The sequence below is a fragment of the Corvus kubaryi genome, unplaced genomic scaffold, assembly GCF_017639235.1.
Source record: "Corvus kubaryi isolate FWS band 111438036 unplaced genomic scaffold, C.kubaryi_AGA036_p1.0 split1-131, whole genome shotgun sequence".
NCBI lineage: Eukaryota > Metazoa > Chordata > Aves > Passeriformes > Corvidae > Corvus > Corvus kubaryi.
Genome location: NW_024582073.1, coordinates 9,093,756 through 9,121,091, shown reverse-complemented (window position 1 = coordinate 9,121,091; position 27,336 = coordinate 9,093,756). Strand labels below are relative to the sequence as shown.

At 36.3% G+C, this 27,336-nt stretch overlaps 2 protein-coding genes across 9 annotated transcripts in view; both read left to right on the top strand.

Annotated features, from left to right (window-relative positions):
* Nucleotides 1-27,018, top strand: part of KLHL5 (kelch like family member 5) — a 49,532-nt gene extending 22,514 nt beyond the window's left edge. For 6 of the 7 annotated variants that reach the window (XM_042053508.1, XM_042053507.1, XM_042053501.1 and 3 more), the window contains 9 exons: nucleotides 4,960-5,096; nucleotides 5,875-6,071; nucleotides 13,570-13,782; nucleotides 16,349-16,535; nucleotides 17,439-17,663; nucleotides 17,967-18,129; nucleotides 20,694-20,906; nucleotides 23,221-23,392; nucleotides 25,436-27,018. In XM_042053508.1, the coding sequence (XP_041909442.1) occupies nucleotides 4,960-5,096; nucleotides 5,875-6,071; nucleotides 13,570-13,782; nucleotides 16,349-16,535; nucleotides 17,439-17,663; nucleotides 17,967-18,129; nucleotides 20,694-20,906; nucleotides 23,221-23,392; nucleotides 25,436-25,492 (1,564 nt within the window). In that variant the 3' untranslated portion in view covers nucleotides 25,493-27,018. The remainder of the gene's footprint in view (nucleotides 1-4,959; nucleotides 5,097-5,874; nucleotides 6,072-13,569; nucleotides 13,783-16,348; nucleotides 16,536-17,438; nucleotides 17,664-17,966; nucleotides 18,130-20,693; nucleotides 20,907-23,220; nucleotides 23,393-25,435) is intronic. The other variant, XM_042053506.1, reaches the window with a different exon arrangement.
* Nucleotides 27,019-27,195: 177 nt separating this feature from the next.
* The window catches only part of WDR19 (WD repeat domain 19), a 39,510-nt gene continuing 39,369 nt past the window's right edge, over nucleotides 27,196-27,336 (top strand). Inside the window, exon 1 of one of the 2 annotated variants that reach the window (XM_042053500.1) lies at nucleotides 27,196-27,273. In XM_042053500.1, coding sequence (XP_041909434.1) covers nucleotides 27,268-27,273 — 6 coding nt within the window. In that variant the 5' untranslated portion in view covers nucleotides 27,196-27,267. The remainder of the gene's footprint in view (nucleotides 27,274-27,336) is intronic. The other variant, XM_042053499.1, reaches the window with a different exon arrangement.

Genomic DNA, 27,336 nt, shown 5'->3' with positions numbered 1-27,336 from the left:
CAGAACACCAGTGATTATTTTGTCTTGAAACTTAATAAGCAAGAGAAGATGTATTAAATAGATCTTAGCTTAATGGCTTGGCATTTTAAGATGAGTAAGAAAATACAAAGTTCACTGACACTGGACAGCTTTGTTTTCCTTTGTTTTTTCATAAGAAAGGTAAGGGTTTTTCATAGTATGTGGTCACACAGAACTGGTAAGAAGGAACATTTTTCATTATCAATATTAATTACACTCATATATAGAGAGGAGTATTCAGATTTTCTGTTTTAAACCTGGTATTTTTAATAATTCCTATATTTTTTTAATTATGAGTTTCTGCTTTTGTTGAGTGTTGCGAACTGCATGATCTATGTTTTTAGAGAAAAGAGACATGAGTTTGGTGTCTGCCTTGGTAATAAGCACAGCTAAAACATTACTGTGAAATTCTGAGAGGTTTTGTATCTATTCAAAGAATTCAGGCTATGAGTCTACGACAAATAAAAGCATCACATGTAGTCATGATTTTTCTGAATATGGCATTCTCTATTGTTCCAAAAGTGTTTATCTTCTTATTCTGTGCTGAAATTATAGCTAAAAACTTATTTACAAGGTCATGAAGCAAGTAGGAAAAGGGGACCATTCTCCACTAGGAAGAAATATATTATATTCTGACCCCTTTAGCTTGCAGTTTCATAAAGAAATTTCCATACTTTAATTTAATTACTTTAATTAACTTTTTCATAGCAGGAGTTTATTCTGTGTCCACTGCAATCTTAGATGTCTGCCATTTATTATGTTCCTATTTATTACATTCAACTAACTGCTATATCCAATAATAAAAGCTTGTTTTGTTTGGTAATAACCTACTGATTAGAACATTCTTTTAAGAAAGGGAAAATATATGTGAATTCCTGCCCAGAGGGCATTTAAAGCCTGCTCCACATCCTTTAATCAGCAGTCTGGGCAGAGCCATTGTCTGTCTTTCTGTTGACACTGAAAGATGTCAAAAGACATGGGACTTAAGGAAAGAAGGCAAATGGAACCTTATGTACTCTAAGGTTTAGGAAGCTTGTTTGAAGGAGCACAACTCTTCAGTATCTTCAGTATCACCTTACAACTTCAGTGAATGCTAATAGTGAGTTCCCTAGGACAGTTTTCAGCTGTTACACGGCCACAAACAAGGAGCTGCCCAGGAAGAGTCCCTTTTATCTTTCAGATCTTAAGCAGCTTCACTTCATTATGTCAGGTGAGATGAGTTGGGAGATACTAAACCTGTAAATTGCCAGGTTTGGCAGCTGTCATCATTTTAGATAGTAATTGCTTTGGTGACCTAGAAAACTGTCTAGATGATGTAGCTTGTTGCAGTTCCAACAAGTATGGTTTGAAAAGTGTGCCACATATTTTACTGGCTCTCAGTGGAAAACTCTTCAAAATAAGTTAAGCCGTCATGGTAGATCTTTCTAATTTTGGATCAATACAAACTACAGAAATTAAAGACTTCAGTAGCCTTGGAGCCTCCTGTAAGAGCAGAAAAATGCACTGAAACACCCAGATTTTGTCAGTATTTAGACCATAGCTGTTGAGTATTTTTCCAGAGCAATTAATTATTCAGACATCTTATGATCTCTTAGATGAAAAATCCCGATATTCGTGTGTTCCCTTTTCTCTCCGTTTTTCCTGTGCACTGTAAAAGAGCAGCTTACTGCATATAATTCAGTAGCTAAATTCTTGTGATCTTACTTATGCAGAATTGAATATTTAGCAATAGCTGGTAATAAGGTAAGAAGGAGAGTAAAGGTAGATATGTTCAATCCACAATCAAACAATACAATGCCAACTGTACTAAGGCTTTTTCTTGTTTTTTGTGGTTGGGTTCTTTTGTAATCTTAAAAGACCTCTTTAATAGCAGTATATACTAATTTTGTAGGCATTTTGGTTGGGCAATTATACCAGAAATACTACTCCTAGGAGCAAAAAAAGGCTACAAACTCTGAATACAAAACCCATAGTTTTCTTCAGTTTCTAAATGGAGGAAAGGCAGTATCTTGTAGCATCAATAGTTCACAGTGAATTCTTGATAGGGAAAAACATGTTGATTTTAATGATTACAAAATAACGCACGGTAACTCTGTTAAATGCTAGCAGAGCCGGGATGCCTGTATTTAACAGGGAGATTGTGAATATCAGTGTAGCTTTTATAGTCATTTAGTCGGTTTTTGTAGTCAGTGCACGGATTTTCTTTTAAAAAATCATACATGTCGCTTAGCTTTTTTACTGCTTTTTTAGCAAAATGGTCAAATATGGATGGGGAAAGTCTTCCATGGATTCTTGAGTTACATGAAGGTATTCGTTGCTTCATGTTTTGTAGTCTATATTTAGGAATACAGTTTAACTGGCAGAAAAATAAGTTACTAGCTATGAGATTAAAAGATCAATGAACAAGTGAATATCAAATCACACGTGTATAGCAGTAATTGATTTTTATTGACTAGTGGGAAAAAGATAGGACAAGAAAAGGCCAGTTGGCTGAAAGTCTGCCTTTGTTTTCTTTTATCCTAGCTCAGTGTCACCTTGATGCATTGTCACTGTATATTTTAATCCCATTTCTTTCTTTGAAAGAGCTTTTTTTCTAAATTAGTTGAATTAGGAGAAAAATGTGGATATCTGTTCTAAGGCTTTTCATTGTAAAATTATTACAAAACTACTCTCAGTATAATTTTTGCTTTTTCAAATTACCTGTATTAAACTGCTTCTGGACTTCACAGCCTCTGTCAGCATATGCAAGTCACTCTCTGGAATGCACTTAACACTGTTAAGTGTGTATACCTCCTCATGGATCTGAACACATGTTTGCAAAAATATTTAATGGATTACATTTCTGTTAATTTCTTTTGGAGGACTGTTGAGTCTGGAAATCACAGGGAGAAATTTGCTGATATCAAACCTCTGGTAGAAGGCATTGGGACCCACGTGTTATTATTTGGCATTTCTTCAGCAGTTGTTGCTAAAATGTGTACAGTCTTGATGCTTTCTGAATAATAGTGCAGCTACCCAGTCCAAATGCACTGCTGGGGAAAGAAAAAAAAAAAAAACAACCAACCCCCAAAGTGTGATATGACTAAATATTAAGTTCTGTTTCCTATTGCAAAAGACCTGTCTTTTTCAAGCTCTATTCTGTGGCAATGTTCCAAGTTAGAACTGCCAGATGTGAATACGTTAAGTTGGTTGTTTTGCCTTTTTTAAGTCTGAATTGGACCTGCAGAGATACTTGGGTTATTCAAACCACTTTCCCTTCCAGTGAGAACCCCTATTTTGTACATAGAAATCTGATCTTGTCATCTCATTCTAGCATCAAAAACAGTTGCAGAAATTCTCTCTTGATACTTACATGAATGTCCTCTCTAATTTACTCCACTTCTATAGATCTCTGGGAGGCAGTATTTTCATTTAAATGCAGATTTCATTAAACCCAAGGTTAAAATGCCTAGAAGTGATGCCTGGGCCCTACCTTGGCAGAAGGTCCTAAGTGTTCTTAGTAAGTCACCCACAGAATAAATCTAATCTTTCAAGAACAGGATTTCACTTTTCTGTAAAAGAACAGAGCTTTGTTTCTTTTGACAAAACTTAAATCATACAAGGTATTAAAATAAAATTAATCTTTTCCCCATGCACTCCTAACTCTACTCTGTTGCCTCAGCAGCTAGAAAAAAAAGGATTATCCTACTGTAAGCCTGACCAAATGGTCAAGGATCAGAAAATACACAAGAAAAATGTATTATGAAATTAATTAGTCAAAATTTTATTACTTTGCGGTTAATTAACTAAGAGACAGCTCCTTTTATTTCATTACTTTGTATATGTACCTGCAAATCCTCCCCAAAGCACTGGTGCTCACCTTTTCAAATAGTTTTACTCTGGTTTGTAGTTCCTGACCTCTGTCATTTTAACACACCAATATAGTGATTCAGCACAGCATAAACTGCCTGAAGTATTAGATTAATGGAATGTATGCATATGGACTGTTTAATGTATTTGCAGTGGGCTTGGTTTTTGGACTTGCTCTTTGTATAGATCAGTACATATATCAAATGTATTTATATTGAATTCCCCATGGGCAAGGCAACAGTGAACTGCTGCAGCACAAAAATTGGTCCAAGCCACAAGGCCATTCCTGGCAGTCTCTTATGAAAGAGGCCAGCAGTCCTCCTGAATAGTTATGGTAGGTATCATATTCCTGCCTCATATAATTTTCTCTTTCACCCTAGTCTCTGAACACATACTGAGACATCAAAATTCTTGCACATTTTGCAGAGTGGCATTATTATTTGTAGTGAGTGTTTTACTCTGAGTAATCCAAAGAAACGTCCATTGTGCACTAACCTGTTTATTTACACAGTATTGTAAAATAGTAAGGATTGTTTAAAAAGACTAAATACATACCCACAAAAGACATTACTCTGTATCATCTCCACATTTACTGTGCCAAGTTTTGTTATCAGTATTAGTAATTGAATGTATATGTCTGCACCAAGAATAAAAGCATTTTAAAGCACTTCAAAAAGGACTGGTAAGTCATTCTTTCATGTTTAAAAAACTATCTGACATAATACAAATGGAAGTCAATTCAATTTTATTTTTATTTAAATAATGTATATTTATATTCCGTTTCAAATTTTGGTGGATTTGGCGGGGGGGGGGGTTTATGGTTTATGTCTGTGTTGGCTATTAAAAGTCATTGAGCTTTGAAAGGGTAGTTAGTTTAGATCAGCAGCAAATGTAGGTTTAGTACCAGTACTTCATTATTCATAGAGAGAAACTAGAGCATGGAGCACTTCGTCAATTTTTAAATGTTTTTCTCACTAGAGTGTTTCTTCAAAGGGAAAAGTAATGAATCATAAATTAAGAAACATCAGGTTGACTAAGGTTTTTTTCTTTTCTTCCCTGTTTCTCTCCTTTTCTCCTGCATGTCACACTCAGATTGGTTCTCTCCTCTGTTTCGGACTACTTTGCAGCAATGTTCACCAATGATGTAAGGGAAGCAAGACAGGAAGAAATCAAGATGGAAGGTGTGGAGCCAAAGGCATTGTGGGCTCTGGTTCAATATGCATATACAGGTAATTGAGGTGAAAATGACAATTTCATCTAATGTCCTCATGTGAGCATTGTATTCCATTACTAGATTTCAAATGCTCTTTACAAATTATCCACATTATTTAATTTCCTATAAATAAATAAAAAGAGGTCACTGAATATCCTGAGTTGGAAGCAACCTACAAGGATTCTCAAAGTCTGACTCCTGACTCTGCTCAGTACACCCCAACAACCACACCATGTGCCCGAGAGTGTTTTCCAAACGCTTCTTGAAGTCTGTCAGGCTGGTGCTGTGACCACTTCCCTGGGCAGCCTGTTCCAGTGCCCAACCACCCTCTGGGGAAAGAACCTTTTCCTAATATCCAACCTAACCCCCTGACACAGCTTCATGCCGTTCCCTCGGGTCCTATCAGCAGAGAGAAGAGATCTGTGCCTCCTCCTCTCCTTCCCTGGTAAGAAAGCTGTAGACCGCAGTTAGGTCTCATTGCTGTTACCTGAGACAATCTGATAGGATAAAGTTTCTCTGATAATACTACATTCAGTTAGTTAACAAATTATATGAATCTATTAAATATATCATGGCCGACAAAAAAAGGAATCTCATTAGGATTCCCTTTCCTTACATCATTATAGATACTAATTTTGAAAATTATTAGTTATCTAATGCTGAGGGTGATGTTTACTAAGCCTTCTATTCTGTCATATAATCTGTAAATTAATCTGTAAATCTGTTGCCTTGGGGTTTTAGGGAATTTGTAAGATTATAAGAGCAAATTAATGTGATCATTTTGATGTTACTAGGTCGCCTTGAATTAAAAGAAGATAACATTGAGTGCCTGTTGTCTACAGCTTGCCTTCTTCAGCTCTCTCAGGTTGTAGAAGCATGCTGCAAATTCCTAATGAAGCAGCTTCACCCATCCAATTGCCTTGGAATCCGATCTTTTGCTGATGCACAGGGTTGCACTGACTTGCACAAGGTGGCTCACAATTACACTATGGTATGTTGTTACATTAAGTATCATCTGCTTTATTTAGTAAAGAAAATACAGAATGTTTTCCTAAATATGGTACTAATGTTTTTCCCCCAGAAAACCTTCATCATTTTCAAACAAGAATGCACATATGTTCCCATGATGAAAAATGACAAAATAAATTTAAAGTTTCTGATTTAGAGTTGGAAAGAAACAGGAAAGCATTAATGGTTCCCCGTAACAGAAATGGGATTGTGTGGTATGCATTTAAGAAAATAATTCAAAAGCTTGTTCTTATTTCTGACAGTCAAAAACTACAGACTTCACAGTGGGCAAATTGCTATCACCTCTTCCAAAATAACACATTACTAAATAGAAGTGTAAAGTTCCTTTTTTCTAATGAACTGGAGTAGCAGGTTCTAAGTTATTCTTGGAGTATGAATGTGGGCATTCAGCAATATAGATTCTGCATTGTCCTTAATACCTTAGCAATGGGATGTCAGGCATCAAAGAATTTAATCTTAGGCTAGGCAATATGTGACTAAATACAAATTTGCCAATTATATTTTTGAGTTAATTTGTAGAAATTCAGACCTATTAACTTAAGTAAACTTCATCTGCTTAATAGTCATCCTTTTATTTTAATACAAAATGTTCTTTGTTTTTCTTCTCACAAGTGTATTTTCGTAAAGTTATTAGAAGAAGGCAGGAGAACTGTCTCTGGAAGAAGTCAGTTCATCAGCTCTTTGCAGTTTTGTGAGGCATTTTGCTCACTTGTTGATGAAATTTTGCCTAAGTAAGCTCTTGGGGCCTGAATGAGGGCATGTAGATACTGCATAAGAGATGTGGGAATTAAGATAATACTTAATTTGCTTGTGTGTCATGGCATTACCTTGGCATTAAGATATTGGCTTAGGTCCAAGAGCTGTAATTTATGTCTTGTAATTAGTATTAGAAATCCATGGCTCTTCCTCTTGCTGCCTTAGGTGTTGCTGGTTTAAAACCTTTTTTTTTTTTTTTTTTTTTTAATTATTTCTTCTTGGCTTAAATTAATTTAGTTTAATATGTATAGCAGTTTAAGATAGGTTTTTTTTTTGTATATGACACAATGTTCTTCCGCAGCAAATGGATCTCTCACATACTTAATATCATGGACACACTGAAATTTACCAAAGCAGATCAATAAATAATGTGCAGATTGTAACTTAGGTGTTTCTATTCTTGGTCTTCGTTATTGCACAAACAAAAATAAGGAGACTGCAGTTAGGTACAATGTGCAATGAAACAGCAAAGTAAATGTGGTTTATGCCTTTGAGGAATATCAGAATTTATGTCGAGTGAGATCAGTGATAGAAAAAATATGTGAAAAGAGAAACTCCCTCCTCTGACCTACTTGTTCTTTTTCAGAATAAGCCTGTGTTTTGGTCCGGGGCATTGTCATGTCCTTTATAAGTGGACTGCCAAGATTGGAATAGTAAGAATTATTAGACTAATGCATCTTTAAAGGGGAATGTTGGCATTCCAGTCTTAGTATTCTGACTGGCAGTTCATGACTTAGGGCAAATAGGGGCTGTGAACTTTCTAAAAGCCATTCTTTTACAGCACCTATCTTTCTTTTGTTCAGACCAGAGGAAAATAGGTCTGTGCCTTTTGGCCATTGTTTACTTCAGTGGCAAAATTGTTGCTTTTAAGGCTTTGATGGGAATGAAATTCAAATTAGGTGGATTTTAAAAAGCCATTTTCAAAACTAATTAGTTGTGCTAGATGGATTTTTCCCAAGGCCTCTTTTAATGTTGTTTAGTTCCAACAGAGACATTAAATTGAATTTTAGTAATAATGAGTAATAGAGAAGCAGCTTCTTTAGTTTGAAATGAATGTTGCTATGGAAACTGCATAGAAATGTATAGTCCAATTGAATCTTCAATTAAAATAAATCCCCAAGTAATTTCATTTGTTTAAAAGCTGTTTGAAAAAAGAAAATGTTCAACACTAGTGAGTTCTAGGTACTTGATGCTCTTTCCATTTAGAAGTATTAGAGTGTAAGGGTTAAGTACACCTGTAATAGCTGGCAAAATTCTCCTTATTAAAACAGGGAATAATTTTTATGCTGCATTGGGCTGCATAGAACAGTGTGGGATTATACTGAGTATAGTTTATAGTTCTGGTTCTTTTAAAATACTTGTAGTAGAAGGTAGTGAATAGTATAAAATACTTAAATTTTAATTTACACGTTATTTTCTATGAGTTCTTCTTTGTCAGAAAAATCCCTGATTGCCATTGAACTTTTTTTTACAAGTAAAACAAATTCTCTGTTTTAAAGGTTTTTATGACACATGTAATAATTTTGTAATCATCTTACCTGCTTCATTAAAATACCTTTTCACATGAAGATTTGAAATTCAGGTGAAATGAGCGTTTTTTTAAACTGGAGGAGGAATCAGTGAGTTATCCCACTAGGTCTGCCTCTGTTAATAGGCTTCTTCTGTCTGAGTACATTAGTCATTGGAAAGAATCAGCGATTAAAAATATAATTTAATAAGAAGGATTCAAATGCTGCATTTCTTCATATTACAGATGTATATTATGCTAAAAGGACTTAAGTGTTGCATTACTTTGTTGTTTACTGTGTTGACAGTTGATAAGTTGTTTTTACAGAGAGGAACAGTTTATCAAAACAGGTCAATTTTTGGCATTACAAATCAAAGCTTGAAAAAATCTTCAGTATACATGAAGTGAAACATGAGATGAACTGAAGTGATTAGTAGTGGATTTAATGCTGTAAAAAGAGCACCTCTGATTTTTATGCATCACAGTTTTAAAATAGAGTTGATAGAATCATGAAATGTATCTCAGTAAAGGTGTCTTTTGAACCAAGATTATCCTGTTTTGCTGTAGTTTATGTACAGTATTGGGGGCATACAATCACAAATTTTATTAGACTTGCCAGTATTGTATCTGTTTGCTTTAATGAATTTGTAAAGGCCTTTTTGCACAAAATGCCTTCTGTGCATTTTTATTGCTGTGTTCAAAGTCACAACAAACACCCCTTTTTGACATCTTGTTTGTCAGTTGATAGTGTACCTTGACTGAAAACCAATAGTTCCTTTCCCACAAAAAAGTAAACAAAAGGGGAATTAATACTTTGAGATGAGGAAAAGCTAGCCTGTGTTATGTCCAGAATATGCAATATCTGTGGTGAGTAGTGAGGTGTTCTTACGTGTCAGTAGCTTCTTCAGTAGCCAGATTTTAACTTTCTGATTTAAAACTAATAAATAAAGAACAGACATTCAAAACTTTGTGTGATAGTGCCTGAGTTAGTCCCTGTGTAATCATTGTTGCTCAGCTATGCATGCTTAAAGCAGAGTGAAAAGTCATTTTGATTTTCATCAGAAGTCTTCAGAAATACATGAGCAGTGATAGTATTACAAGATTCAGATAAAGTTAGTTTTGGAGCTTGTGTGATTTCTGAACAAGCCAATGGATGTTTATGAAAAGAAAAAGTTAAAAGAACAGAGTAACAGATTGGGTCCAAGCACAGAAACTAGGTATTTTTGCAGAAGAAAAGGTGTGGCACACTTGGACTTAATTTCTCCTGTAAGGCAGTAGTTGGGTAACAAAAAATCATTGAAATATGGAGTTATGAGTGGAAGGAGGAATTAAAGAGGGATAATTTGTCTTTTTTTTTCTTGCAACAGCCAGGACAGTTTTTTCTTTTGTTAGTGGGGAGCACGAAGAGAGGAGAAATGTAAATGCTTTTTTTTTCCACAAAAGGCCAGAACCAAAGATTGCGATAGTGCCTAAAACAAGGATTTTACATTCTTGCACCTGAAATTGCTGTCCAAAATATCCTGCTCAGTAATCAACTGACTTGGAAAATACTCATTCACTTTCTTTTTTCACCTGTGAAAATCCAAGATATTTCTGTCTTTCAAGTTCCCTCAGTCCTGCCTAGCACAAAAGATCAGTACTGCCTTGTCAAGACTGAATAGGTTTCTGCATGCTGCTCAGCCTGTTTTGGAATCCAGAAACAGTGCAGCAAGGAGTCAAGTTGCAATAGCTGTATTCTAAATAAACCCTGCACACACTGCAAGTATTAGGTTGGTTTATTGTTTAACGTATCAGTGAAATCTGAATAAAAGTAAAGTAGATGGTATCTGACATCTGTTTGACTATTAACAGCTTACCAGGAAGTCAGGTAGCTCAGTTCTTAGTGAATTCATACTTAGTTGACCAGCGGACTGAAGCAGCCAGCAGACAAAATTACATTTCCTGTTTGCTTGTGTTCAGATCCTGTGAGTCAAGCGCCTCTTGCCTTTTGGTTGCCCAAGTTCAGAGTTTAAGCAGAGCTCCGTGGTTAGAGCTGCCTGTTGGGCAGCCTCAGTCCTTCTCAACCTGCAGGTGTCTGATGCTCTCCAAGGTTTTCATCCTTCTGACACGGTGTGCAGGGAGACTAACCATCTCACTGCATCCCACTGTAGGGATTAAATATCATTTAGAAATACGCATCGTGACATCTTATTTTTTTATGTGCTTCTAATATTTTCTTGCACTGTACCAAGTCCAAGGCAAATCTGTGGTTAGGAATATCAGTATTACTCATTATGCAGTTGCTGAAAGATGAATTTGGGGTTATGATGTGAATGAGCATTGAGCATGAGGACTGCATCTCCCTGTCTTAGTTAGTACATAAGCCTCAGGCTACTAATTTGATAAAGTTTCTAAGCTCTTTGAGGAGCTAATTTTGGGTTTGGGAAACTGTTTACTTTCAGGACCAGAAAGCAAGGGATTGAAACTGCAGACCATTTGTTCTCTGAAATATCCTGTTCTTCCACAGAGAGTTCCCATAAGAAGAAGGAAAGAAAAAGCTAATGAGGAGGTTAAGAATGCTAGGAGATACACTGGCTCCTTCTTTTTGTCTTCAGAATATCTGTCTGTAAAGGAAGAGGAACTGTCAGATTCTGATTATAAAAAGCCCAGACACAGGACAAAGAGTGCCTGTATTCCCAGTGGAATGCTTTGATACTCTGCTCAAAAGGAGTCTCTGCTGTAAAAATAGAATGGGAGCAAGAGGAAGTTGAACTTGTTCCCATCAGAAAGCAATGGTCTGCAAGCACCAAGAAGGAAAATCAGGCTTTTTACACATAACAGCTGTTGAAGTGATGAAATCCAGTTGGAAAAAAGCTTTCCAAAGAGGATCCCTGATTGACTTATGCAAGATGAGCTTGTTGTTGCCTCCAGAGACAAAAGAACTTTTCATGCAAGTGCTTTCCCCTTCCTCTTCCTGTGATACGGATAGACAATTTGGAAAGTTTAAGGTAGTAAGTGTTGGTGTTTCACTTTGTCAGAGTTCACTGCCTGTTCATTCAGCAAAACTAAAAGCACAGCTCCAGCTTGCCTACTCTCTAGGACAGAGAACCAACAAAAAAGCAGTCAGTGGAAAAAATGAACTCAATGGAATATGAATTCCTGTGAACTGCATGTTTAAACTGTGGAAATAATTTTGATAACTTCTCAGATTCAATTTTACTACCAGGCATTTAGTATCAGAGTGAAGTAAATAGCAATGCATGTGTAGTGCTTCTGAATATTGGTTTTTTAATTCACTTTTTTTTCATTTTAACTTTTATTTTGTAATACAAATAGTTAAATGAATTAAAGAGGGAAAGACAACTCTATCTCCCTTCTAATCTACTATAGCTTTCGCATGAAGTACTTCTTTTGTGTAGACAGTTGAATCTTTGTTGTAGGAAAGCTTTTCAGATATTAAGTATTTTCAGATACTAAATGTAAAAGTGTTCTTTCCGAATTCCATCCACAAGTAGAATTATGCACACCAATAATATTTGCAGTTATTTTCCTGATTTCCGGAATTACCCATGGAGTGGAGTCACTTTGATCTTTCCCCTTACACACCTTGTAGCCATCTTATATACATTTGGCTTTCATGTAAGGTGCACTGCTTACACCTAATTAGTTTTTTCCTCTTCGCTCAGCTTTTTTTTTTTATTAGTCAATATCTTTGGAGTACTGAGGTATAGCTTTGAAAGTGTCTAGACCAAGCAATAAAAAAGAAGTGTTAACTTTTTTCTTTGTTGTCATGATGCCCATTGCATATATAATACCAAACTGTACTTTCATTTTTGTTGCCATTTTAAATATTTAAATGCCAATTTAAATATTAAAAATTTAAATATATCTGTTTTGCAGTGCATCTCTTGCTTCTTCTTGCCAGTTTCTCCCCTTTTTGGACCTAAAAATCATGGTTTTTTCCAACATGTGCTTCTAATCTACAGGTTTTTTATTAGCATGCAATTCTTTCTTTTTAAATCATTAAACAAGACTAAGTAAGTACTAAGTAAGGCTAATTTTCATATTAGGCCCAGTTAGACATCCCTGTTTGTGGATCTAACGCATTTTGTTCTCCAGGTGTTTTGGAGGTGCATGTGATGGCAGACCAAAATCAGCATCCTGTTAGCTGGCTATCTAGCAATCCACAGTGCATTTAATAAATTGATTGTAACACTGTTATCGTCATGAAGCTACTCTTAGTTTTGAGTATGAATTTAGCTGGAGTTTGAGCTACCAAAATACAAGAATATGTTGTGATTTTACTTCTCTGCTTTTGTGTTGCTTTGCTTTGCTGCCTTGTAAAGGTATATGGGGAAAGAGGATAGACATGACCTTTTTCTGTTACATTCAGGTTTTTCACTGTAAGTTCATGGTGCTGATTGTGTTTCTACATACTTCTGCTATTTCTGCCTAAATTGATCAGAATCCTTACAGAATATGCTGTAAGTCCTTGTATTATGAAGTAATTGGATATCAGTGTAGGACGTGTTACATACTATGAATTTCTTATTTTGAAGTAAGGATTTGTTGCTGAAAATGACAGGATGAAAGTTAGAAGATTGAATCCTATCCAAATATTGTTAGTGTAGCAAGGCGTGTGTAATATTGTGGATTCTTTGTATGTTTTGCTCCCCAGCCAAATCAGATCAATTGTATAAAACCTACAAAATAGTAAAATAAACTTAAAATATTTGATTTTAAAATAACAATGAAATTGTTAGTGTTGTTTATTTCCTCTGAAAACTTAATGCCACATTTTTATCTAGCAGTAATGAAAACAGTTACGTGTGCCCAGTTGTTGTAGCATGTTGTGCTTTCTGCTTGACAACAGGAACAAACTGCATCTTTTTAACTATACTTCAGAAATTATTTCTTCACTTTGCAGTGCCAAGATAGTAACACCCACAACCTATGGCTCATTTCCATCTGTACACTTCCCTCAGTTGTTTCAGAACATCTGTCTGTGAGACTGAATGACTGAGTTGGGGAAATGATCAGGGGTGAAAATAATTCAGTACTTTAAATTCTTCTTTGGTGTTCCTCCCAAGTCAGTACTACAGTGGGACAACTGAGAGATGGCAAGAAGGAAGGAAAAAGAGGGGAAGATACAGCAGGTGTTCCATAAAATGTCTTTAAAGTATGATGTCACCTCTATTAAAATATTTTTCTTTTTCAGGAGAACTTCATGGAAGTAATTAGAAATCAAGAATTTCTGTTATTGCCAGCCACTGAAATTGCTAAGCTTTTAGCAAGTGATGACATGAATATTCCTAATGAAGAAACTATACTGAATGCACTACTTACGTGGGTTCGACATGATTTGGAACAGAGAAGGAAAGATCTCAGTAAACTCCTGGCTTACATTAGACTGCCTCTGCTTGCTCCACAAGTAAATTGTTCAATTCCTCTCTAGTTTATACCATGGTTACAGTGGGCATAATGTTTACAGCATAAATATATTGATAGTGACATATCAGAAATTTTATAGTGATTTGGATTCTTAGAGCTGCATGTAAGGACTTAGTATGTTATATATAACATAATTAAAAGATTTTCAGTTTTATAGTTGATGAATTGAAGATATTTGAGAGAAATTAAATTAGAAGATTAAACAACCTGCTGAAACCGAAACCATTGCAAGCAGAGATGCAGATACACTTAAAAAAAATCTTCAGGAAATACTGTGAAACTGTAGCATTGGAAGCAAAAAACTCGTAATGAATTATTAGTTTTATTGGTTGTTTTTATGCATCTCTTTGTAGATAGCATTCTGTCATCTCTCTGGTTAATGCAAGCAAGTGTCCTAAATATTTGTAAGTTTCTTTTTGCTAAAAATGAATGTTTGTCAGCCTCTTAAGCTGTAAAGTGGCAAACTTTACATCTCTGATAAATAATGAAAAAGATGATTTAGCAGTTTCTGAATTACAAGATGGCTCAGATTCCTTTTAGACAGGAATTCTTAGTACTGGAGTGTCTGCACTACCTTTCTCCTTATCAGATTTGCAGTTACTATGATTTCGTGCTAATGTGTCATTTGTAAATGCTGTTAGAAATGCTTTTAGTACAAGGAGCTGTGTAAATAATAAAACTTCGAAAAAATGTACTTTCAGTAAGCCCATTCTAAGTTCTTTGAGTGAGGAATATTTATAGTAGTTTTAGTTTCAAGAGCCTGCAGGCAAAATTGCATTTCTTTTTAAATCAAGTAGAATAGCTTTCAGAGACTGAGACTCTGTGCAGTGAGAAATTCTTTATAGGCTGAGTGGGTTAGAAACTGTAGAAAATGTAGGTTGCATCTTTTTGTTGCAGAACTCACATTCACACAGTGTTGCTTTAAATATTATATGCTGCTTGTCCATCAGAAAAATATATTGAAAGTCTGAATTGCTCATGTTGTGTTGCAGCCTTAGTTTTTCATGCATGCGTGTGTGACAGTGCCTGATTTAGGACAATAGGAATTAATTAATTTATTTTTTATGTATTTTTAAACTGTGTGTAATTCTGTAGCATTGCACACTAGCAGTTAAAAGACAGCTTTTAGTTTATTGTTTTATAATCACAGAGTGTCCCTATGAAATGATACAAGTGGTCTTTTGGGTCAAAAGAAGAAACAATGAGAGGTATGAAAGTAAAGAATGAGATTAAGTTCCCTCTACTAATTTACATGAGAACACTTTTCATTTGCTATTTTAAATAGTGAGAACTGTAGCCAATTAGAGAAATGCTGCAAAACTTTCAATCTTCTGAAAAGTCACTGATGAAAGGCTTTGAAAGGGTTTTTTATTCTCTCTGTGATTGTTAATTATGTTTTCTGTCATATTTTGTGTTATTTTGCCTGATACTGAGGTGTTCAGGTTTAGCCATCTGTACTTACCTGTATCTGTTCTGGAACCATGGTTATCATGTTTGCCACTTTGCAGCCCTAAGGCAGCTTTAAGCCAGGGATATTCACACCATATTGTGCCCAACTGTTTCGCAGCGAGCCCCTTTAGTACTTCTGATGACTGAAGTCACAGCAGTTCTGTACCTGTCAGTGGTTGGCTGTCAACAGCTCAACAATGACATCTCATTCTGGTTTGTGGACTTGCATGTTTAATAGTCACAAAGTGTTTGGATTTTGGATTTTCAGAAGCATCTGCTTTTTTTTCTCTCTCTTTTTCTGACAACTGTCCAAGTCCCAGTGGGGCACTTCATTTGCTTTTTTCTCTGTTATTCATGCCATGTTGTGCAGCTCAGAAAAATGCCAGTTGTCCAGACTTCTAATAATTAGAGTTGTGACTCTCAAACTACTAATAATTTTTTTCCTGCAGTTTGATAAATACAGCGTACAAACCAGTCCAGAATCTTTGAACTTAAAAACTTCTATTAGTAGTCTTTAGTTGAATTTTATTTAAGTATATTTAAGATTTAAAAGTTGCCAAATTTGCTTGCAATCTTGATATAAAAATTTTAACAAAGGCTTTTATTAGTTGATACACTGTGATATTGGTCACTGTCAGGGTGAGGAACAGAATATATATTAAAATATTCAGCCTGTGCTGAAAGGGCTTTTACAGACCTCTGCATTGGGTGAATTTGGGAATAAAAGCATGAGGTTGAACTGACTTACATACCCAGAGCCTGTTTCCATTTTCTTGAACATTCCTGCATGGCAATGGAACTCAAGGAGATTATGTTTCCTTTCTTTGGATCATTCAGCTTAAATCATCCATTAAGATCAGATGGCCTTCCTCTTTAAATATTTATTTATTTATTTAATGGTTTTGCTTAAAATGTGAATGTTCTGTTTATTAGTTCAATTTTACCCTAGCCTTTTTTACATGACCATTTTGAAAATACAGAGACTTTAAATCAGGCAGTAGAAGGGTTTGTATAAAATATTATCTTGGTAATCATGGTTTTATTCTTCATGTAGTTTATAGCAATACAGCTTGTTTGCTTTTCTTTCTTTTTCACAGTTTCTGGCAGATATGGAGAACAACGCACTCTTTAGGGATGACATCGAATGTCAAAAACTCATTATGGAAGCAATGAAGTACCATCTGTTGCCAGAGAGACGACCTATGTTGCAAAGCCCTCGCACCAAACCTAGAAAATCTACAGTGGGCGTTTTGTTTGCAGTTGGAGGCATGGATGCAACAAAAGGTATTGGCTTATGTAATGTTTAGTTGATGAGCTGTTTTGGTTCTTCTTAAAAGAAATGTTTGATAGATTTTTTTACAACCTGTTAAATCTAAAATTCAAGGATTCTGCAGTACAGAACGTGAAATATCTAAAGTGTATACTGTTTATTAGGTTAAAAAGGCCTATATATCTTTGATAATACTGTAAATGTTCTGGAATCTAGAGTTTTGATTTGAAATTACCATAGGAATAGCTGAGTTCTGAGTAGTGAAGTGTTTAATTGAATGAAAACTATTCTTTATTTACTTGAGGGAGCAGTACTTTGGAAAATGAAGAATATGACTGAAAGGCCACAAAGGTGACCTGCACATGCTTTAAAAAAAAAACCAGAACAACAAAAATATTTTGACTAATTGTTAAATAGTTCTGTCACAACTACTTGGATTATTTTTTTCATAGAAAATTCCATACTTTTTAATGGTAATTAGAAGGGATCTGGCAAGTTAGGAAAGTTATGGCAGAGAAAATGTTTTCTTAAATTTGTTGTTTTAAAGCTGTTTTTCAGGACGTCATGTCACATACCATCAGCTTTTTTGTCTAATATTACAAAACAGTTGATTTCGATATACAATTGTGTTCCAGATGGTTGGTTTATATTCCTAATATTTCTATTTCTAAAGGCTTGATTCTGCAAAGCATTTACAAAACCTGTTTTTTGTCCTGAAAAGCACCAAGAAAGTCATCCTTTGTAACGGTGCAGGTAATTGCTGAGGAAGTCAAAAAAGACTATTTGTCTATACAGACTTAAGAACATGCTGCAGGATATCATGGTGTCTTGTGGGATCAGCATAATGCTAAAATAAAAACTATCCTAGTACTTCAAAACTTTTTTCCCCATATATAACTTGCGTATATTGTCATCAGGAGCTACAAGTATTGAAAAATATGAACTTCGTACCAACACATGGACTCCAGTTGCAAACATGAATGGACGAAGATTACAGTTTGGAGTTGCAGTTTTAGATGATAAATTGTTTGTTGTTGGTGGCAGAGATGGACTGAAAACACTGAATACTGTGGAGTGCTACAACCCTAGATCAAAAACTTGGAGTGTAATGCCACCTATGTCCACTCATCGTCACGGTCTTGGTATGTACAGTTCTGTAAAGGCTGATTGCATATTTTTTAAAGGTTACCTGGTTTAGGATTGGTCAAAAAAACATTCAGAAGTTAACTTTAGGAGGGTGGAAATTTTGTTTTAATGCCAACTGCTTATTCAATGTCTTTTCTCCTTCAGATTGTATTGAGGACTGTATTTGGTAGCATTGGCTACCAAAAGAATTCTTTTTTTTTTTTTTTTTTAAATTGTGGTGCACACTGGACCGTCACTAAGAAATTCTGATCTTTATTCCTCTTATCCAGAAGTGACTGTTTTTCATATCTGTATTTTAGGAGTAGCTGTATTGGAAGGTCCCATGTATGCTGTAGGAGGACATGATGGCTGGAGCTACCTGAATACAGTAGAAAGATGGGATCCACAGGCTCGTCAGTGGAACTTCGTAGCTAGTATGTCAACTCCCAGGAGCACTGTTGGTGTAGCAATATTAAATGGAAAGTATGTGAAGGCAATTTCTGTTTTCAAATGTAAAATCTCATTATTTTAATGTAATTACAGGACCATCCTAAGTGACTATTAATTTCGATAGATTAATTGCACTTGATAGATACCAGTTGGTAGTATTAAGAGCCAAGTTTCTTCATTCACAGAAAAGATATTGTGCTGGGTCAAGCAAGCTTCTCCGCATCACTACAGCTGTATGCCAAGTGTTCTAGCGCCCTCATCATCCTACTGACCGTCAGCTGGACTTGCTCCAGTATGGCCAGATCCTTCTTATACCAAGAACCTGCTGCATTAGAGTATGAAATTTGGCAGAAAATAATCCTCTTGTATTCCAGCTGGTTCCCAGAGATCAGAGGGGCTGGGTGCAGCTGGGCCTAATTCCTGTTTATAACCAGTTCAGCACTGTAAGTCTGGTTGCATTCAATACTTTCACAATCACAGATCCACAAACAGTGTGGTTTATTGAAACTACAGAGATGCAGATTCAGAGCTGCTGTTGATGAATGCACTTACTGCATCAGCACTAAATATACTAAGGCAAACCAATGATAAACTAAGCTAAATTAGTACTTCAAACTAAATTAACCCTTAATTAAGCTTAGTTTCACCTGGGTATGCACCTACACAGTTGGAGATGCAATTCTTATTAAAGAAGTACCCCAGCATTGGGGGGGTGGAGAGGAGAGTAAGTTATGTTTTGCCAGCATGACTACAGGAATACCACAGCAGACAAAGCTACTGATTGACTGAGTAGTACTGTGGTTGTGGCAGAATATTTACACTCTATTATCCACAAATTTGCACTTCCTGCTTATGTGCTGTCTGATACGTCTCCCTTGAGCTATTTGAATGCTCTCAGGTAAAAAAAGTTTTTCATACTTTTTTTATTTTGGAAGCCTAGTGACTGGTAAATTAGTACTGCTGAAAGGCAGCTACAAAGGGTTCTGTGATATCTGGGACAAGTCCAAGAATGAGTGGAAATGCTCACTGCCTACAGGAAGGAGGGATGAACTTGATCAACCAGCAAGCAGAGTGCCTTGGCTGCCTTGGAACTGCAGTCTCAGATACCTAAGTTAGGTCTAAAGCTTGCTGTATATCCAGCAGAGGGTCCCAGGTGTGATGAAAAGCACCAGAATTAGAGCCTCACATTTCCCTGTTAGTATGGAACATTGCCTAGACTCTTAATGGAGACACAACAAAAGATCACTACAGCTGACAATTTTAAAATGCATGCAGCATTTCAGATGCAGGAGCAGTAATTTCTGCACTTTCCTGTAATGTATGTCTGTAACTTAGTAAGTTTCAGATGGTTGGATCAAAACCTTCATATATAGAAATTAATATGTCTCTCTCCATGTCCAGAGTGTGAAATCACTGCATAAGTAATCAAAACTCTCTCATGTCTTGAGGGAAGGTAAAGTTGGGAGATTCACAAATGTTACGTTGCATAAAGGATTAATTTTAGTCATGATTTTAGTTTATGGAACTGCAATAGAGTTTTACAGTAACCTGCAGTACATTCCTTACCTTAAACAAGTTGTATTGCTAAACATAGAAACTTCTGTGGAATATTTTTTAAAGTATATTAAAATTGTTACTGAGAAGGACTAGATCAACCATATTTATAAGATGTTTGTATTTAAGTTCCTTGGTAAGTATATTTAAAAAACCAAACACTAGTATTACCCAAACTGAGAACATCTTGAATAGTGCTTCATGGTAACTGTTGTAAATTGTTCACACTATCATTATATACTAATGTTTATATGATTATTTAGCCATACATAGGCTCTGAAAGGATTTTGTTAATGTTATTTGAGGTGATCTCGTACTGGATTTTACTTCTGATGCATTGCTTCCTTTTTAGAATGACTTCTGTGTTCCTACTTTTCCAAATAATAGTGCTGGACATGTCTGCTACTATTCCTAGATTGCTCAAAAACTCTCTTCATAAACTCTTTATCAAGTTTGATTATTTGATTAGTTTTAAAGGTTCATCAGTGATTGAGTCCTCCTAAACCCAATTTTTTTTATTCATTTCAGCCCTTCCAAATAGTTGAAATCCTTTGTTTGTACCAAATGCTAGAAACCTTTTTGTTAGGACTAAGCAAATTGGGCCACCTAGTGGGTGTGAGGGATTTAAAGTAGTGCTGTCAGTCATGAACTAAAACCCAGGTCCAGAAAAGCACTTGAATGCCTAAGATGAGGCAGGGTAGAGATGGTGCATGCACAGATCCACTACTGAATTTGTCCTTCTGACCCAGCAAGTCATGTGTGTAATTTTGAAATTGCTAGTTATAGGCAGAGGTTGGAACATAAATGCTGTGTAAGATATTCAATTTTCTGTAAATATTGTTATTATGCATTGTTTGTTACAATAGGAAAAGACTGGAGCAAAGTCTTGCCTAAGTTTTCACGATAGAGCAGTCTACTGAAAGTTGAAAGTCTCCTTCTAAGCCTCCCTTTTTAACAAACTTGGAATCCTTCATGTTTTAGTAGAAACTGTCTTATTCAGACAACATTTATTGTCTTCTTTTTTGTTTTGTTTTACTTTGTAGGCTTTATGCAGTTGGTGGTCGAGATGGAAGTTCTTGTCTTAAGTCAGTAGAATGTTTTGATCCTCATACAAACAAATGGACTCTCTGTGCTCAGATGTCAAAAAGAAGAGGTGGTGTAGGTGTAACCACCTGGAACGGGTTCTTGTATGCAATAGGTGGCCATGATGCTCCAGCATCCAACTTAACATCCAGGCTGTCAGACTGCGTAGAAAGGTAATAATACACTGATGAAGGCATATCCTGCCATGGGATTCTAATAGTGCTACTCTATAGAGTGATTTATGGAAAGAGCTGAAAGTAGAAACCCAATAAAATAGGTGTGTTATTTTTAGCATGAACAGAGGAAACTTACATATAAAAATATGCTGTGTAGTCATACTATGATTCAAAATGTTACCAGATTATTTAAAGCAAATTCTTCCTAATACAATTCATCTAGATTATTTTAACAATCTCATTGAATGAATTATGACTTATAACTGAAACAACTTGGAATTTAATGCTTTTAAAAATGAAGCAGATTTCATGGAAGAAGTCTGAATCTATTCATATAATAACTTTCAAAGAAGTTAACAATAAGGTTTTGTGGATCTTTATATATCTAATTCTTTCTTGTATCCCCTAATGACAGTGGGAAACTGGCATGTAATTCAGTCATTCCAGAATTGGTACATCTTTATGTAAAGTGATTAATGAATGACTGTATCACAAATTGCAGAAGCACACGTGATCCATAAAATAATTTTAAAACACAGTAAATACTTCATAATTCACTGTATTAAATCTTCACTGGCATTTTAGGTATTTCTGAACTATGCTTTCATTCTCTCCCTGCTCCGCCACCACCAGTTGTAAAACTTTTCTTCTTCCCTGGTATCTCCCAACACTTACAGTAAGTCTTCATCGCCCATATTCTTCTTTTACTAAATTTATTAATGCCAGGAGATATGTTTCACCCTTCACCCCCCAAAAACCCCAAACAAACAAAAAACCACAAACCAAACCAAAGCACACCACAAAAAAATCCACCACAAAAGAGCTGTAGTTTTCAAACTTTCAGAGCCCTAGTAGACCTGGAAATAACAGTGTGGCCCTTAGCCCTTAACATGTGGAAGTTGCACTAAAAAGACCCCAGAAAGGTTTGCAGATAGGAAGCTACTTCTTAGCAAATACCGAATTTTTAGGGCAATACAGATAATCAGAAGCCCAAGAGAAGCGTGGATGTTAAGAGAAGCAATATGTCTGTGTATTTTTCTAAATCAGTGTTCTCTGAAACAAAGTTACAGAACTCATGACTTTAATAAATAGGAATCATCTTATAATGCATTTTGTCCTTGCTCTTTAAGTGAGTTGAAATTGAAGACCCATCAAATTCATGGAACTAGTTCCTTGAAAAAAATTAAAGAATTAAGGAATATTAATTTAAAAGATCTGTTTTTTATTACCACACTAAGCTTCTGAATTATATTTTGCAATAAAAGTTGCTATTCCCAGATAAATACAATTGCTTATAAATTATAAGATAATTGGGAAAGTAATTTCTACATGTAGCTTACTAATCACCCTCTTCTATTTGCATATGTGCTTCAGGTAGTGTTTTCATGTTACAGTTATGCTTGCATGCATTGTGTAATACTTTGACTAGAGAACAGCAAATGAAATTGTTGGAGCTCTTTGTATCTATGCTCTTCATGCAAAAAAATTAAGACTAGCGTCTTTCAAACTTGTTTTTAGCAAGTGTGAAATTAGGATGGCCTCTTAGCCAAATAATTATTTTCTTTGTATAGTTCTTTAGAGCCTTCAGAGCTCTGTAATTATATCAGTTCTGCTGTAAGCATCTGTAGTCTTAAAAAAGATTGCCTCTTTCAGTCAGATTAAAATATATTCCTTGACATAAGTGTAGCATGGAATCTCCTATGTAGTTCTCAATTTGACTTGTAAAGAATGTTGATAATGTTCTAGAACCACACAATGTTTTTCATTAAACCATCTGCTGTTTACTGTGCTGATACTTCTGGTTTCAAAAGTGTTGTAAATTGTAAGTTTTGCATTTCCCAATTCATTTGCATAGAATTTTCTCAAACTGGGTCATATTTTTGAAATTGGTAATCTTAGTAATAGTAATCTTAGTACCAAACCCAATTTTACCAGCCTGTGCTTTGATATACAGTAATTACCACTTAAAACAAGCACTTGCTCTACTATGGTGTAGCAGCAGAACTGTTTGCGGAATGGTATGTTTGGTTACACTTAAAATGTAGTAAGAGCAGCTGTATATGTCTGTATTACTATTCGGAAAGCAGCACGAAGTAGGTATCTGGCTAGTAGTAACTGTGTTACCAGATGACTAAAGAAACAGTTTCAAAGGGAGGGGAATTGAGGGGGGAAAAGTCCTTTGAAATTAACACCCCAATCTGTATTGTCCTGTTTTCTACTACCTTGACAGCATCAATTCCAGTACACTTTTTTTGTTGTTGTTGTTGAATTTTGGTAACAGTTTAAGAGCATAACACAAAGTATCTTTTAGGTATGATCCCAAAACAGATATGTGGACTGCTGTGGCCTCTATGAGCATTAGCAGAGATGCAGTGGGAGTGTGTCTTCTAGGTGACAAGCTGTACGCTGTTGGAGGATATGATGGTCAAACATATCTTAATACAGTGGAGTCTTATGATCCCCAGACAAATGAATGGACACAGGTATCGTTTCTGATCAGACCATACACTACTATTAATATTGTTATTTCAAATGTGCCTCTTTTTACAAGGAGAATTCAAATACTCCTTCTCTAAAAAGGGCTTTATTACTTGTCTGTTGTGAGTCTCTCTTTTTTTCCTTTGTCTACCATCTTGAGATGACTTATCCTGAACAGACAGTTGTTAATTTCTAATAAACTGCCCTTCTTTCTTTGGCAAGAGTATAGCTATTTTCTTTGGCAATTTCAGCTATTTTAAATAAAATATATTGCCATGTTCCCCAAACTCTCATAAAGGATTCTGTTTACATGGCTTCCTGTTCTGAAGATAAATGATAAATGTAGATTAGTTTTAGCTCTGATGTGTCTCTCAACATTGATTTCTTCAAGGTTTTGGTCATTTTTTCATAAATAATCCCTTCCTGAGGTGAATGCTATGTACAGCCTATGCAGCTTTCAAAAAGCCTTTGCCCATTTTTCTTTTTGCAGCTTTGAAATAAAAATAATTCTTCAGTTCATGCTCAGAAACCATTACTTTCAGTTCAGATCTTGGTTACTTTTATATAGCTCCAGGAATGTGTGTTGTGTGGGAAGAGCACGCACAAGGACATCCTGAGCTGACTGTCCTTTGGTGTCTAATGCTATTTGAGATACCCTAAGGTATCTACATCCACAGAAGGTTGGCAGATACAACACATAATCTGTGGGAGACCAAGACCCTCCTGGAGTCCAGTTGCAGACCAGGATGAATGTCCAAGCTCATTTGTAATAGCATCAGACACCATTATTTAGGCAGCTGAATTCTGAACCACCTGAATATGCTATCCTGGCAATAGCCCAAATTCTTAATTCAAAAAGAGGACTAAACTACTGTTAATCAAAATCTCTGTAACACAAAAAACTGAGCTGTCCATTTCCCCCCACTGTGTACTGCTGCAAGCTCTTAAAAAACAAGTCGTCAAGGAGGCTCGTCAGAGCTTGGGGCCTTCACTGGTACTGGTAATTATAACCCATGGCATTGTTAGTCCTGCTAAAGAAAAACAAACTGTACCAGAGGACAGAAACTGTGCTTCTCACTATTGCATCTAAATGAATCTCACATGTCTAGGCAGTGACCATCTGTATGCACCTTTGTATCCTTAGCCATGGCCCTCTATATCTCACTGAATGCCGTGATCCCAGTATGTAGAATAGTGTCAAACCCTTCCCAGGGGGATTTGGAAATATTTGTGCACCTTCTTTCTCTCTTGTTATGTCAGCAGTCTGCCACCTCTTCATCTTCACACAACTCAAGAGAAGGTAGTGGAATTTTCTCAAGAGAAGGTTGTCAGAGCCAAAGACAGCTCTATAAAAGTCTGTTGTTCCTGGGAAAAAAAAAAATAGGGGAGTTGGCATAAACAGCCTTTTTCATCTTCAGGATAGTCTCTGTACCATTTGGTGTGCTATTCACATATACTGCAATACTATGAAGGTGAAAAGGAGAAGTGGAGTGTTAGAAACTAATGTCCTCTGTTCAAGTCCAGCAGAATCGCAGCAGAAAAGGGTCTTGCCAGAAGTAACTTCTGTTTGCAACTGAAGAATAATGACTGGGAAATATATTCTGATTTCAAGAACTCTTAACAGGATTTTATCAAATAATCAAGTAAAGAGGAGAGGTTGCCCCTATAATTGTAGTCATTTTCTGTTTCTGAGAAATGCATTATTTTACCGCCCTTTACTCAGTTGTCTGAGTGTCTAGCTCAGGTATCCAGTTTGTACTAAAACAAAGGTTTCTTTTTCCCATAATACTGAATAATTGAAATTATCAATAAGAATTGCTTGATGTCCTTAGGCTTGCTATTGTTTTCAAAGTGCTTCACTCTGTCATATGAAATATATTTTCATTTTCTGTGTGTTTGTATACAATTTTGGACCAATTTGTAAGTCACGTTAACAGAGCATGGGTGATATTGTCACTGCTGCAGCCATATAATTAGGGGGAAAAATTACTTAAAGCTGACTGCATTTATCTCACAGATGGTTTGTTTGTTTGTTTGTTTGCTTACAGGTTGCACCACTGTGCTTAGGAAGAGCTGGAGCATGTGTTGTGACTGTAAAACTCTGAATTATTTTCTCTGGGAAGGTGACATTCTCCTGTGTGGACTCAGAGGATTACTTTTTCCTCAAGCAAACTACCAGTGAACCAATGAACACCAGGTGCAGGATATCTACCACAGCAAATTGTTTGGTCTGAAGTTGACATGAACATGTTGTTCTTATGGACCAATATTAAGCACTTTTTAAAAACTTATCTTTGTTACGCGTATGTTACAAGAATTCTACTTGTAAGAAAGTCAGCTGCAACCTGCCAGTTGTCAGCAGAGGACTTCTGTTTAGGAAGCACTAAGAAAATGAATGAACTCGCTATAATAATCACATGTTCTGGATCCAGGGCCTTGATTTCCCCAAACATGCAGAGCAATGATGCTATAAATGGATGTACTCTGATATAATTGGGTCTGTCTCTGGGTGAAACAAGTTAAAGGATTGGACCCCATAGATTTAATTTGCCTGTAATAAACACGTTTGGCTATAGCTATCTGAGTGACTGCAAGGCAGGCTGACAAACCAATGCAAACTATTGTAAATGGCAGGTGTAATGCCTCCCTTGGAAATGAAGTTGTGTATTTGGTGAATCTTTTGCACTTTTTATCATCATTCCTAGTTTAGAGAACTTTTTATTTAACCAAAGCCTTATTTTAAATATTGTCTTATGCTAACAGAAACCTGCTATTTAATAATTTCTGACAGATATTTTTGACATCCAGTGTACTTTTTAGATTTTCAAAGTTGTTATGCAAGATGCAGACCATCATACCTTTTTCTCTGCTTTGGTTCTTGTATTTACTTTGCTATTTGTATGAGTTATTCGAAGAATTCTAAAGTGTGATTAACAATTAACCAATTTAAGTTTAATATTTGCACTTTGGAATTTTTGAAGCATTCCATTACATCTAGACTAATTACATTTTTACATGAGGCTTTGCACTACTATGAAAAGTATAATTTTGTAAGATGAAGAAATTGTCTGTCTTTCCTGTAAGTTTATTTAAAAATGTAAAGGGCCCAATCCTGCAAGACGCTCAACTGCCACCATTTAAGCATGTTCAGCATCTTACAGGAGAGTGACGTGTGCCTCGCAGGACTGTATCAAATTAGTTACCTTATTTAACAATTACCTAATTTTTTCATATACTTTATAATTTGCCTTTCTCGAGCCCTCTGCTGTTACACCGACTTGCTTTGATTTGCCTTTCTCGAGCCCTCTGCTGTTACACCGAATTGCTTTGAACTGTCCACATGTTCTCGGGAGAAGCCTTTTTGTATTTGCTTTTACGTGCCTTGTCCCTTATGTTTCCCAAACAGCACCGCGCGTGAAAAACGGGAAGATGTGAACTCATCGAGTGTTTTGGGTTTGGTTTGTTTTTTTTTTTTTAAAGTTTGAAGTGCCCGATACCCAAAGTCCTTTGTACATTTGTAATTTTAAACGTGTGTTTTAACGCTCTCGGCGAACTATTTATTGTTTTAAAAGAAATCGGTGACACTTTGTGATGAAGCTTTGCAGTTGGAATACAGCTGATCTCAAGAGGCTTTGCTGGCGGGTGTGTGCCTTTATTCCTCACTTAGAGCCCGTTCTGCGTGCCTGCGATCTAAAAACACTCCTTTGTCTCTGAGTACTGCCCATACCCCGCTCTGGGAACCGCGGCCCCACGCAGAGCTCCTCCCGCTGGGGCGGGGGCCGGTCTCTGGGCTCTGCCCGCTCCGTCTCCGGGGTAACTGCGGCGCCGTGGGCGGGCGGCGCATGCGCGGTGCTGGCGCTGGCGGCCCGCGCTGGCCGCGATGAAGGTGGGTTTGGGCGGCCGCGGGCGCCGGGGCGGGGGCGGGCAGGGGTCGCGGGTCCCGCCCGGG